This window comes from Erpetoichthys calabaricus, chromosome 5, assembly GCF_900747795.2.
Source record: "Erpetoichthys calabaricus chromosome 5, fErpCal1.3, whole genome shotgun sequence".
Taxonomy (NCBI): domain Eukaryota; kingdom Metazoa; phylum Chordata; class Cladistia; order Polypteriformes; family Polypteridae; genus Erpetoichthys; species Erpetoichthys calabaricus.
This window is the reverse complement of record NC_041398.2, coordinates 219711186-219725046: the sequence shown is the minus strand read 5'-3', so window position 1 is coordinate 219725046 and position 13861 is coordinate 219711186. Positions and strand designations below refer to the sequence as shown.

The following is a 13861-nucleotide window of genomic DNA, read 5'->3' as shown; positions in this document are numbered from 1 at the left end:
AAACTAAATATTGCACTTTATGCAATTAATAAATATTTAGGGAAAATAAAATGTTAACAACAAAACCACTTTGTTATGTTGTATAAAATATTAAAAATAAAGAAACTCCTAGATATTTCTGACAGCATTACCATACTAAATAACTTGTGGTTTACAAACTAAAAGGAAAACCAGCAGCCACAATAGAGACTCAGTACCTGTTGGGAAACCTCTGACCTATATAAATATTTGACTTCACTATAATCAAATTAAGCCTTGCCAAACCCTTTTTACAAAAAATATATATACATTAGGAACGCCTCGGGATTCTCCTGGAAAGGCTAGAAGAAATGGCCGGGGAGAAGGAAATCTGGGCATCTCTGCTCAAGCTGCTGCCCCCACGACCCGACCTCGGATAAGCGGAAGGGGATGGATGGATGGATATATACAGTATATGTGATAGGCAGCAAGATAAATCTCCTCAATAAACTATTTTGTTTTCATTAATTTCAAATTAAAATTGACATGTTATTAGTGTTTACATGTTTCCATAATATGCAATGTGCATGTGCAAATGCTTTTGTTGTATTTATTTATTTATATTTTTAATGGATCATACTCTATAATTACTGGGGCCTGTACTGGTTGTGATTCTAATATTTGTCAGCTGTAATGATAATACAGTTTTTATCCTCTACTAGTTTCTGCCTGGTACCGTATTTTGATAGTCAACTGATCCCAGCTGTTGAGTTTTTAGGTGCTGATCTTATTGTCATTATAGATATATTATTCATTAATATTAAATTTAAGCAGCATTATTCAACTGCTAATATCAGTATACAGTTTTTTGGTTGTGCTTTCAACATGAATTTACAGAAGTTCTAAAAGCAACTTACTGGTACAAACAGAAGATAAAATCATTGTAGAAATGATGTATGATATTAAACTCCAGTATGTGTGGCACAGCACAATGATATTTCACTGGCAACAAACATTTCACTGGAGATTAGAAATGCATAATAACAATTCTCATTGTAATGACAGGATGTTACAAAAATGCTCAATATATGTGTAACTTGTACACCTTTCATGAATTTGCAAACTTGCATGTTTTTTCAAGCACTTAGCCTCAACATTTACACTTGTACACTATAGTGCTAGATTAACTATTTCTAACTATTATCTGAATTATTGCAATGTATGGTCACAAAAGCACTGTCCCAGCAGCACCAGGAGCAAGACAGAAAGAAAAATCTGGATGGTTCCACTGTATTACAGGATACACTTAACACAGAAATCTCACTCATACTAGGCCAACTTAAAGGCATTAATACATCTTGACAATTAATCTAGAATGCACAGTTTCAGGATGTGGGTGAAAAACTGGAATATTCATAAACATAACCACACAGACATGAGAGAGTGAGGGCAAATTTCATACATTCAGTGACTGGGCCAGGATTGAAACCCAGGGCCTCTGAGGCAGCACGGGCACTAGCCACTACATCATGGTACTGCCTATTTATTTTAGTTATTTCATAATACGTATTCTACATAAGTATGTATATATTCTAATAGTAATTTATCATTCTAGCGTCCTGCTCCTGGTCTCCTTGTGTCTGAGTGGGATTTCTGTGTGTACTATGACAGCTCTGCCACATCTCAAATTCATGCCTGTTAGGGTAACTGGTGATTCTAAACTGGTCCTGTGTGAATGTGAGTATGTGCGTAACTGGGCCCTGTCATGGATAGGCACCCTTTGAATGGCTGGTTCTATCCTTGCTGACGGGATAGGTTCTGTCCCACAGTGAGTGGGAATTGCATTACATTATGATATATATTTCTAGAACTGTATACTATACAGGTACATTCTTATATCTAAGTTAGCACTAATTTCCACACCTTACAAAAAGGCAGGATATTATCAGTGAAAATATAATTAACAATTGCCATACTAATAGTTCTTTCAAATATGCTGGAAATGTAATTATTTCACAGATTTGTATTGTTTTATTTACATATTGTAATTTGATTAACTAAAAAAAGAAATACTAAATCGATACATTATGTTGCATTATTTTTGAGTGGCTATTCTACTCCTTGGATTAAGCAGAGAGGTACATAAATACATAATCATTTATGCAGACAGGTTGTAGCTTAACCACTACATCTTTACTTTACTAACTTTTCCAAATTATTATATTACATTGTTTCACTCATTATCAGAAACAGATATTCTTTTGTAAGAGTTTAATGATGCTGAAGTATTTTTTAGCTGTCTAAATATGTTGCACTGGGAGCAGAATGGTGAAAAAGTTTGTGCTGCTCTATCATGCCAGCATCCTGGATTCTAATCCCACATCCATTCATTGTCTGTGTGGAGCTGCTACATTCTCTCCATTTTGGTGTGATGTTTCTATACATTGTCTAGTTTCCCTCCCACTTCAGGACATGCAGGTTTTGCTAATCGGTAATTTCAAATGTCCCCTTGTGGTGATGTGTGCGTGTGAGTAGGCCTGGTGATGTAATGGTATCGAAGGTTGCTTTCTGCCTTCTACCCAATGCTGCTGGGATAGAATCAGGCCCCCTGCAACCCTGAAATGGCGAATGTTGCGTTAAACATGTCTCTCATGTCTTTTGAAATATTTGACTTCCTGTTTAAATACATACTGCTAAATATACGGTAGAAACACTGTATCTGACAAATAAAAAGGATTGCAACGATATCTAATGAGTAATAATTTTGAGTTCATTAATTCCTTTAGGTTGTAATACACCACCTACACAACTGTAAAACTGATCACATTACGTACTTGGCATCTACAGAATATTATCACAGTTTAAAACAATACATAAATAGTGATACATGCAGTAAAATTATATAAAAATGTGCCTTTGGTTTTAGGCATAGAGGGATGTGGGTCAATATTTTTCTCGTAACACCTATTCTAACAGCAGCAGATTAAATGAAACACTTTATAGGCTTTCTGAACAATTACTTCTGGAACAGAAAGGTGGGATTTGGAAAAAAAGAGTGATACCTTATAAATATAAATGAGGTGTGATAAAAACGCCATAATAAAGATGGTTCTAAGAATGTGGGAGCCCATATAATAGTATTTCAAAAAATACACAGCCATGTATATTTTAATTTGCCATATCCTAAAAACATTACTACATTACAGAACTGATGTGTGATACTTAAAAACTAGAATGAATATACAGTTTAACAAAATTTTCCAACAAATGTTTGTTGAATGCCAGTTGGCTTTACTGCTATATTTAGCATCATCCTTTTTTCTTTCTAATTCCTGCAGATTCACATCCACATAACTTTTATATATGTAATCTGGTGGAACTTCTGTGTCAATCCATGGGTTTGGTCATGCTGCCACTCTGCTTACTTGAACGTCTTTTAAAAAACCAAGAAGTAGCACAGTAATTAGTGTTGTTGCCACACATCTCCAGGAGTCCGGGTTGTAACCCCTTCTCTGTATACTCCAGTTTTCCTCCCATACCCTAAAGACATACCTTTTAGGCTAACTAGTTATTCTAACTTAGCCTTCTATGAGTGAATATGTGTGCCTGGTGTCTTATATAGTTGTGATTCTGTCCAGCTAGGATAGGTTCTAGTCCCTCGTGATAGCTAATTCGATGGACCAAGTTTGACAACAGATGGATAACAAAACTAACAGTATAAAAAAGTAATGAAAACAGAACAGTGGTGATTTTCACTTAATGATAATCACAAAATGTGATAAAAAAGACATCCATCTACTGAAATTTTAAAATTTCCCAGTACAACCTAATTGGGAACAATAGCCTTTGACACAATGCTGGAGGCAGCCGTGGGCAGCACAACTGGCCATTACTAGACAAGCTTATTTACACAACCTCACATAACCTCACTCACTTATACCAGGCTAATTTAGATTAAACTAATTTTAGATTATATTTAGATTAAAGTGACGCAAAATTAATGTCTTTGGGATGTGGGATGAAAATGAAACTCCTCAAAAACAAACAGTGATGGGGCCAGGAATCAACCATTGGTTCTAGAGTAGTGAGGTTAGTAGTGCTAAGCTCTGGGATACTGTTCAGAACTCAAATAAAAAAGATCAAATATTTATCTCAAATGTTTATGTATTTTAAAACACAAAATGTGCCCTTGCAAAGCAACATGAAGGAAAAATAGGTGAAAGTTCATGTAAGTGCCCTGTGAGGGACTGAAGTCCTGTCCAAAGTTGTTTCCCACCTTGTGCACAGTGTTGCTGGGATAGGATCTGGCTCCCCATAATCCAGAATTGGATTAAGCGGGTTTAGGTATATATAAATGAATAAAAGTCTACTTTCTGATGAAAAGTAAAAAGAGAAGCTTTGGCTGTTGAACTTTTATCAAGATGTAGCCCTTCTTAGCACCTTAAAGATATACTTAATATCTTACATATAAACGTCTACACGTGGAACTGTGTGTGTCTGTCTGGCCTGGAAGTGAGAGATGGAGTCGGGGTAAGGGCTCCACGTCCGAGGATACGCAAGCAAGGCCAGCACGTCAGCAAAACGAAACATCCAAAGAGAGAGTCACTCGCTTATCTGCTATTACAGAAGCATGGGGAGCGCATCGGCAAAACAGTATCCCTTTTACTTTTCCTCCCGCTGCTAATACACAAGCGAGGAGAGCACGACAAAATGAAACCTCTGAAGAAAGACAGTCGCTTAGCAGCTAAAGCACAAGTGATATAAGCACATCAGCAAAACGAAACTACCTGAAATCTCTACATTTCAATATTTTTTCTGACGATTTCAATACTTTCTAGGACCCTGTGCTGTAAAATACAGCTAGTATGGTATAAAGATCTCTGTTATTTTGTTTTTCTGTTACCAAACTTGTTTTAGGGTCAGGATTTGGTTATAATAATAATAATAATTCATTACATTTATATAGCGCTTTTCTCAGTACTCAAAACGCTATCCACATAGGCTATGTCGCATATAATACTGATATTTTAAAACATGTAGCAATTTTTCCATTTCTATCAGAATTTTCAAACGGGAAGATGAACAGAATAATGGTTACTATTTTTGAAAAATTGCAGGTCTTTGTATTAAGAATAAATGCATAAAAGACCTGGTTTTATTTGGTGTGCAAAGAGGATGACTCTTGGTCTCCATAATGAAAAGATGGGAGGGTGGCTATGGGTATAGAATTGCAAAGACCACCCTGAAATTAAATTACTCAATCAATCATACTGTTGTATTATAGTACTTTTCACAGACCACACTGCCACAAGGCAATTTACAAAAAGCAAAATTCAAAACTCATAAAAGACAACTGTTTTTTTACTTTAAAGTCACAAAGTAAGCAGAACAAAGATGAAATATTATTTGATACTTGCCAAGATCTATTATGGGTGGCGCGGTGGGTAGCGCTGCTGCCTCGCAGTTGGGAGACCTGGGGACTTAGGTTCGCTTCCCGGGTCCTCCCTGCGTGGAGTTTGCATGTTCTCCCCGTGTCTGCGTGGGTTTCCTCCAGGCGCTCCGGTTTCCTCCCACAGTCCAAAGACATGCAGGTTAGGTGGATTGGCGATTCTAAATTGGCCCTAGTGTGTGCTTGGTGTGTGGGTGTGTTTGTGTGTCCTGCGGTGGGTTGGCACCCTGCCCGGGATTGGTTCCTGTGTTGGCTGGGATTGGCTCCAGCAGACCCCCGTGACCCTGTGTTCGGATTCAGCGGGTTGGATAATGGATGGATGGATGATCTATTATAGGATGGGCTTCATCACTGTGAGTTTTACTAAACAGGTTTGACTATGATTGGATGGATAACTTTATCTATTAAAGAACATTATTCTCTGATTAAATTAAACTTCCTAAAATTACTTATGCTATAAATCTCTTTTCTTTTTAGCTTCATATATCGTCACGTTTCCTTTATTTACAACATGCATGCAACCTAGCAATAAAACTTATGATTGCAACCCATTTTCATCAAAGATGGTGTCAGGAGTTATTAACTGAGCTAAATCTATAAGATGTGAATTTCTTTTGCATATTATAAACTTACAGATTAACAATTACAAGTGCTTATTACTTGATGAAAGGTTTAGCATGACCTATAAAAATGTAGGAATAGTAAGTAACTAGCCATGCCAATCCCTTTCAAACTCTTGGGGTGCCTTTCTCCCCTGACACTAATGCATATCAATGTGTAGATCTTCACAAGAGTCTCATTTGAATGAGGCTCTCTGAAAAGGAGTCGCCACATTGATGGCTAGTTTGGGTGTCACTTGGCTCCACTAAAGAATCTAAAAATCAATTTCATGGTGCTGGGTGGAGGCAGCAAGTTTGAGTAAGGGCTCAATTCACGACTCTAAAGTCTTGCCCGCCTCTTCTGTTCAAAAATTTACATAGTAGTTGAAAAAAATTTTAAAGATATCCCATATCAGGTATTAGCCTTTAGTATATAAAACTTTGGTCATATCTGAGTGACATTAAAAACAACATAAAGTGGATCTGAATGATATTGTCAGTAAAGGAAACAACTGGGATAAAACAAAATAGTAATATATTTAAAGAAGACGGGCACATCATCAAAGGAATCTGCTTTCCAGATCACATGAATTTAGCAACTCCACATTAAATACTTTTGTGCTTACTGCATCAAATACACATTGAATATTTAAGAGGTGTATGCCTTATTCTGCAAAAATACCACATACATTTTCAAGGTCTCGACTGCAAACCAGCCAAACACAGTTCACAGCGAGCACAAAAGGCCCAGCGTGTTCAGGAATCATTCAAAGGAAGTTAAGTGACTCACACAAAGTAACATCCGATTTCAGCCTGTGGTCAGAAAGGGATTTGCGTGAGGGATAGTTTTGAATCACGCTCATTAGTTTGGTTCCCTGTACCATCTTCTGAAAGCAAACAGCTAAAAACGTCAACCTAAATCTACATTTCTGAAAAGAAGAACCTAGCATTTAAATAAATGCTAAAAAGAAAAATACATGTATACAAAATAGACATATACTACATGGCGTTAGGCAGCAAACAAAGGGCCAATGACTATGATCAGTAGAGTGAAGGAAGCTAGTAATGGTGAAATCTACACAGAGAAGAAAAAACTCTTATTTGCCTCTACAGCTCATGAATAATCCAGGACACAGTAAGCTCACCATAAGTGAAGTTAGGAAAAACATAAGGCACCCTTTAATAAGCACGTATGATTTCTCTTATGCCAAAATACAAAAAAGTCACAACAAGTGAGGCAAGCATGCAATTTTAGATTCTCTCTGGCTAAATGTCGACAATATGACAAACAGCTTACAAAGTAAATAACTATGATCTCCTTCAGAACAAGCAATGTTTATTGAACTCCTAACCATACACTCATAACTTGGTCAACTACAGGATGTGACAAAGCAGCGCTTCTTACAGTCATTTTCTACCTACTGTCTCAACCTCTAACACATTCAAGACAGCCCTTTCCCTTCTCCCTCACATGGAGACACTTGAGCAATAATGAAAGTGATACTGACACTGCTAAACTGTGCAGCACAGCTAGGCAGCCGAGACATGACTAATCACCAGAAAAGCAGCTTTACTAACTTCGGCAAACAACTGCAAGGCAAAGTACATTGGGCAAAGGAAAGAGAAGAGGACACACTAAAATGAGCTTCTACTGAATGAATTAGACAATTCAGTAAGTTCTGCCTAAGGGATGGGGAAGCTGCAAATAACAGAACACAGCATTACACTGTGTAGAAGAGACACTGCTGATTAGTTCCAAAGGTTGAAAGAAACAGTTCTCCTATCTGAAAAGGGACCACTGATGGGACCCCCTACTCTGAAAGGCCACCTGCTACTAGCTTGCCCGCCAGCTTGTCTGAAAAGTTCAAGAAGATGTGTGACAGCTGACCGCGGAGACCTATAAGTTCAAGATCAAAGGAGAGCAGAAAGATAAGGCGAGGTGAAGTGGTCAGCGGAGCGACAGAGCCAGAGTTCAGCTGGAGAAGTGACAGCACGCGGAGTGTTATGGAGAAGGCTGTCTCCGGCTCGCGTCCTGACGCAGTAATAGGGGAAGCCGAGAGGGGGAGTAAGCAGAGACGGATGGTGAATTGTGTACCCACAATGTGGGAAGGCTAGATCGCTAGGCTGCTGTCATCTCTGACTGTTACCTGTAGTAGTAGACATCGCTTTTGCCAGCACTCAGTCCGGACTTCCGGATCACTTCTTCTTTCTTCCACCCCGGGGGTAAAGCCGGGCAGTCCATCCTCTTCCTTTCCATAATCATTTACAATATTTTTTTTGCCGTAGCCCACACACCGTAATAAGTAATCTAGACTGTGTTTATATAGAAGTGATGTCAAATACACAGATGGGTATAAACTTAAGAGCAATTTTTCAGCTGCCCCTACCAGCCTGCCCTAGGACTGCACTCAGAGCAGTAGAGCGCCGCTCCGCTCCGCACTGCCCTACCCTGCCCTACTCTGCAAGGAGCCCACACCTCCAGCCCGCAGCGGCGGCGATGGAGGAGACACTGACGTGACGCTCCGAAATTTCTACACTTCCCAGTGACACATAGCGCCTGGCAACCGGCGATCTCCCCGCCCCGCGTGACGACATGCAGAGAGAGCCCTCCCGAAGGAGCCAGAGAGGCCGGCTGGGACAGCCTCCTCCGAGTCAGACCGACGCGCCTCACACAGCCAGCCTGCCAGCCAGCCTTTGGTGTCCCGTCTCGTCCCGTCCCGTCGTGCTCTTCGCGCGCAGTCTCGCTGACAACAGGCTTGATTTTACCCGTCGGTCGTGGGGTGTCTGTCAGTCAATCAGTCAGCCCTGTTAACTTAAAAGATATGTTGGGAGCCGCTTGTGTGTTTCTCTCTACAAACATGATTGCAGAACACCACGAAATCAGGTGTTACTAAATAACATCTGCGTCACTATTGAGAGTTTGTAGTGCCTTTCAGCGAATTGCTTTTCTAAATAGTGGCGAAAAAGTGTAAATGACAAAATGACAGATCCAGCGTAACTTCCAATGTGAAGCATCTTAAAATTGTTCATAGTTTAGTATTTCACATAATAAACCCCTCTAAGCTCATCATCAAGTTCAAGGACCTGCGTCTGTACACTTCGCTGTGCAGCTGACTGCTTAACTTCTTAACAGGTGGTTCGACTGAGTGGCCACACTTCATCAAAAGAAGGTAAGAGTTTTGACAAACGAGAGGAGACCATTCAGCCCATCAATCTGTTTGTTTAGCTAATAGGTAAGCTGTCCCAGGCTGTCATCCAAAGGTTATCAAGGTTCCTGCTTCAACTACATGTCCCTGTGGTTTTTTTTTTCCAGATTCCCATAACTCTGCAAAAAGAATTGTTTTCTGGCTTCAGTCCTAAACGCCCTTGCCCTTAATTTCCACAGGTGTCCTTGAGTTAGTGATAGTTGTTAAGAATTCTTTTAGATCTACAGGTACTTTATCAGTGCCTTTTAGGCTTCAAAAAACCTGGATTAGGTGTCCACACAGTCACCTCTGCTCAAGACTAAAATGGTTTAATTCTCTTGAGTCTGTCACAGTAGAACAAGTCCTTAAATCCTGGAATGCACTTGGTTTCTCTGCACTACTTCAAGTGCTGCTGTCTTTTTTGTAGTGTGGTGACCAGAACTGCACACAGTACTGCAGATGTGGTCTTACTACTGCGTCAGATATATTTATATTTAATAGTTTTTACCATATCATCTCCAGACAGAGGAGCACCTTCAGCAACAGACTGCTGTCAATGTCCTGCTCCACTGACAGACTGAGGAGATCGTTCCTCCCCCACACTATGTGACTCTTCAATTCCACTCGGTTGGGTAAACGTTAACATTATACAAAGTTACTGTCTGTTGTACCTGCATTTTTATCACTCTTTAATTTAATATTGTTTTTTATCGATATACTACTGCTGGAGTATGTGAATTTCCCCTTGGGATTAATAATCTATCTATCTATCTATCTATCTATCTATCTATCTATCTATCTGTCTGTCTGTCTGTCTGTCTGTCTGTCTGTCTGTCTGTCTAACCTATCCTAAGTATTAAAAAATAATCTTTTAATCTGACAAATCTTTTAATCTGACAATCCAAATAAGAAAATTGGTACCACACTGAGACCCAAGAAAAGGATTATTATCATTATAACAATGGAGCCATAGATTAATAAAAACAACCATATAATAATAATAATAAAAACATTTTTTTGTTAACATTTCTTTCACATACTGTAAATACTGTTAAAAGAGAAAAGTGAATGCAAATGTGTGGCTAATAAAACAATAATTATCATTCAAAACAGGGAAGAGGTATATCACTGCCAATTTGAATGCTTAGTGTAAGATTTAGCGAAGCGGAAAAAAATCAATTCAAGGAAAACAGCACATTTAGTTTGTCTTAAATAGCATTACTTTTCAATATTGTTTTTCAAATGAGCTCCACCTTTAATATAGGAATTTATTTTTCTAAACGAGTTCGCACATAATTCAACATATCTTGGTTTTAATTTCACAATTTAATAAACTGAGTAGAAAACTAGCTAAATTATTCCTAAAACATGTATGCTCAATTTGTTTATACAAGTGATAGGATAAATCTTGAATAATTGAAACTGTCCACAGTTTGACATGGTTACTGCTACCTGCTTAAATCATGCTGAATGTCTATAGCTTGTCTCAACCTTTTTGATATTCTGTGCTGTTCATACAGTTCTCAATAGTCCAAACATGTCCTTCATTCTACCAGTAGACCAGTAAATTTCAACCTACTTTCAAATAATGTTACGAGAAGGAATTCTTCCTCACCGAAGCATGTTAAACTTCATGCCATTTTGTCTTTGCACTTCTGCTGTAGAATTAGATTTAATATACTAAAAGATAGGGAATATATGATGAAGCACCGACCAATTGTCCATGACCACTAACATTGCTTTTAGTATGCAACAGTGCCAGAGCATCATATGTGCTGACCAATGTCTGACCCTCTGCTCTGACCTGTAAAGGTCATGCAAAAAGACAATTTCCCCAAGGGGATTAATAAAGTATATCATCATCATCATCATCATCATCATCATCATATACTGTACAACCCCACCAAATTCTCTCAGCCTTCATATCAGTCCTAAAAATCTTCACATTCTTGTTCTGTATCTGTCATTTTCATTTTGACATTTGAAGTAGTGGATGTTTCACTGGTTGTGAGATGGTAGGTGGAATATTTTTTTATATTTTTGTGCCATTTCTTATATTTTCCCAGTAATGCAGTAACAGCATTGTTTCACATATACTGGAATACATACTCCACTAAAGAAATGGTGCTATATCTTTCACCACAAAATTCACGTTTGGATGAACTAGGAAAATTTTTCTACACAATCATGTGGCATCCCATCACAAACCTCGAGCCACAGTTGAAGAAACACTAGCTTAGATGATGAAAATGTTGTGTCAACATGAATCCATAAATCATTTTCAGAGGTTGCTTCCTTTAGAATAGTGTCTCCTATCTTCTATTTGTAATTGACATTCCATTTACCCACATGTAGCACTTTGCAATTTTCTACATGAAATTGCATTTTCCAAGTGTTCTCCCAGTTCTGAAGCTGGTCCAAGTCTTTCTAAATTGTTTTTGCAAGTGTCTGCTGTTGCTCCAATTTTAGTATCATCTGCATTTTTGTCAAGTTTACTACTATACTAAAATCTATTTCATTAATATAAATTATACATTAGAGACTTCACTGATGACCTCATTCCACATGGAGCATCATCCATCACTATTAACACAGTTGCTCCACAGGGCTGTGTTCTAAGTCCTCTACTGTACTCCCTCTACACATATGACTGAATGGCTGAATAACACTAAACACCATTGTCAAGTTTACTGATAACACAGCTTTAGCAGGCCTGATCCCTAACAAAAATGAGCAGAAATAACCTGGATGAAATGGAGAGTCTGTCGCATTAGTTTCAGGGCAATTGAATGTCTGCTAATCATAGACTTTGGGAGAAAACAGCAGAGCCATGATCACTCCCCTCAGAATTAACAGCACTCAGGTGGAGAGAGATGACAATTTCAAATACCTCAGTGTCCCCATCACAAAGGAGCTGAGTTGGTCCAAGCACATTGACACCATCAGATGCTGCAGGGATTTTAGGCTGCATGCCCAGATACTAAAAAATGATATAAATCCACCATTGAAGGTATCCTGACTGGAAGTATTTCCACCTGGTATGAAAACAACATGCAGTAGGACCTCAAGACTCTACAAAGAGTGGCACAATAAGCTGAGTACATCACTGGGCACGCACTCCCTAATGTCTAGGATATCTACATCAAGCGATGCCTATTCACAGCACAATACATAAAAGCCTGCAGATACAGGTCAGGACCTCCACTTAAAGTTCACATCAGCCTCCCGAATGGGGAAAAATGTGATTTCAGTGATGTTCACCATGGCATGATGTGCTGGTTTGAGTATTTCTATAACAACTGATCTCCTGGGATGTTCATGCATAATACTCTCTAGTCTCTATACAACTGTGGCGAGCAGAAAAGCATCTCAGAATGCACAATACATCAAGGCTTGAAGTAGATGGGCTACAACAGCAGAAGGCCAAGCTGGATTCCAGTCCTGTCAGGCAAGAACAGAAAGATGAGGCTACAGTGAGCACAGGCTTTCCAAAACTGAACAGTTAAACACTGTAAAAATATAGCCTTCTCTGATGAATCTCAATTTTTGACGAGAGGCATAAGATGGGAGGGTCACAATTTGGCACCAACAGCATGAATCCATGCAGCCAACTTGCCTTGAGTCAACAGTCCAGGCTGGTGGTGGTGGTGGTGGTAGTATGGTGTGGAGAATGTTTTCTTGGCACACTCTGAGCATGTTAATATCAACAAATCACTGCTTGAATGCCATGGCATATTTGAGTATTATTGCTGACCATGTTTATCCCTTTGAGTGTATGTATGGAAAGCTGATTGGTGACTATAAAGTGGCCTTGTGTGACTGAGTGTGCCCAACAATAGGCTGGTGCCCTGTCCAACTGACTGCACCCTTGCTCACAGTTTCACCAGATTGCCATTGGCCATCAACATTCCTGAAATGGCTAGCTGGGTTGCAGAATGAATGGATGAATATGTTTGGTTTCTTCTTGCTAAGGATACATCACAGCAGATGGGAAAAGAAGTATCATTCAAATCAAATCAATTGGATGGGCTTGGTCATTTCTCATGTCACTACCACTCACTTAAGAAGGGTGGGTAAGCTGCCAGTTAGTTAGTCAAACATTCTTTTATGTAAAAAATGAAAGGCCCAGATGGGGTTTGTAGTTTTCAGAATTTGCATAATGCTAATTTTTGTTTTTTCTTCCTGCCAGCTGTCTTAAATCTTTTGATCAAGTGATTACTTTTACTTTCCACAAATTGGACAATTGTTTGTCTCAGTAAAGACAAACAATATACCCACAGTTAAGACTAAAAACATGTTATTTCAGCATAGAGTACTCATTAAGAGCTACATGTAGTGTGCAGTAAGTATAATTAGTAATTAATCTAGCTTTGTGATTTATGTGTTGATTGATTATGCAGACATATACTGTATGATTTTTGGAACACTTACCTATTTTCAGTGCATTTTATTTCATTTGCATTTGTTAACTTAGCAGATGCTTTTATCCAAAGTGACTTACAAAAAAGGTCAACATAATCGAGTAACATCAGTCTAGAGGACTGCTTGGGAACAAGTGTTATAGGACAAGGTTACAAAATTGACCACGTCCCGTCTTGTTTTATACTTTCCGTCTTTTCTCAGCGGACCCTCTCAAGCTCTGTTAGGTTGGATGGAGACCTTTAGTCGAC

At 38.7% G+C, this 13861-nt stretch overlaps 1 protein-coding gene across 2 annotated transcripts in view; it reads right to left on the bottom strand.

The window, feature by feature from the left end:
- The window catches only part of mbd2 (methyl-CpG binding domain protein 2), a 197461-nt gene extending 188802 nt beyond the window's left edge, over positions 1–8659 (bottom strand). The window contains exon 1 of one of the 2 annotated variants that reach the window (XM_051928022.1): positions 8154–8659. In XM_051928022.1, the coding sequence (XP_051783982.1) occupies positions 8154–8269 (116 nt within the window). In that variant the 5' untranslated portion in view covers positions 8270–8659. The remainder of the gene's footprint in view (positions 1–8153) is intronic. The other variant, XM_028802574.2, reaches the window with a different exon arrangement.
- Between the last annotated feature and the right edge of the window lie 5202 nt (positions 8660–13861).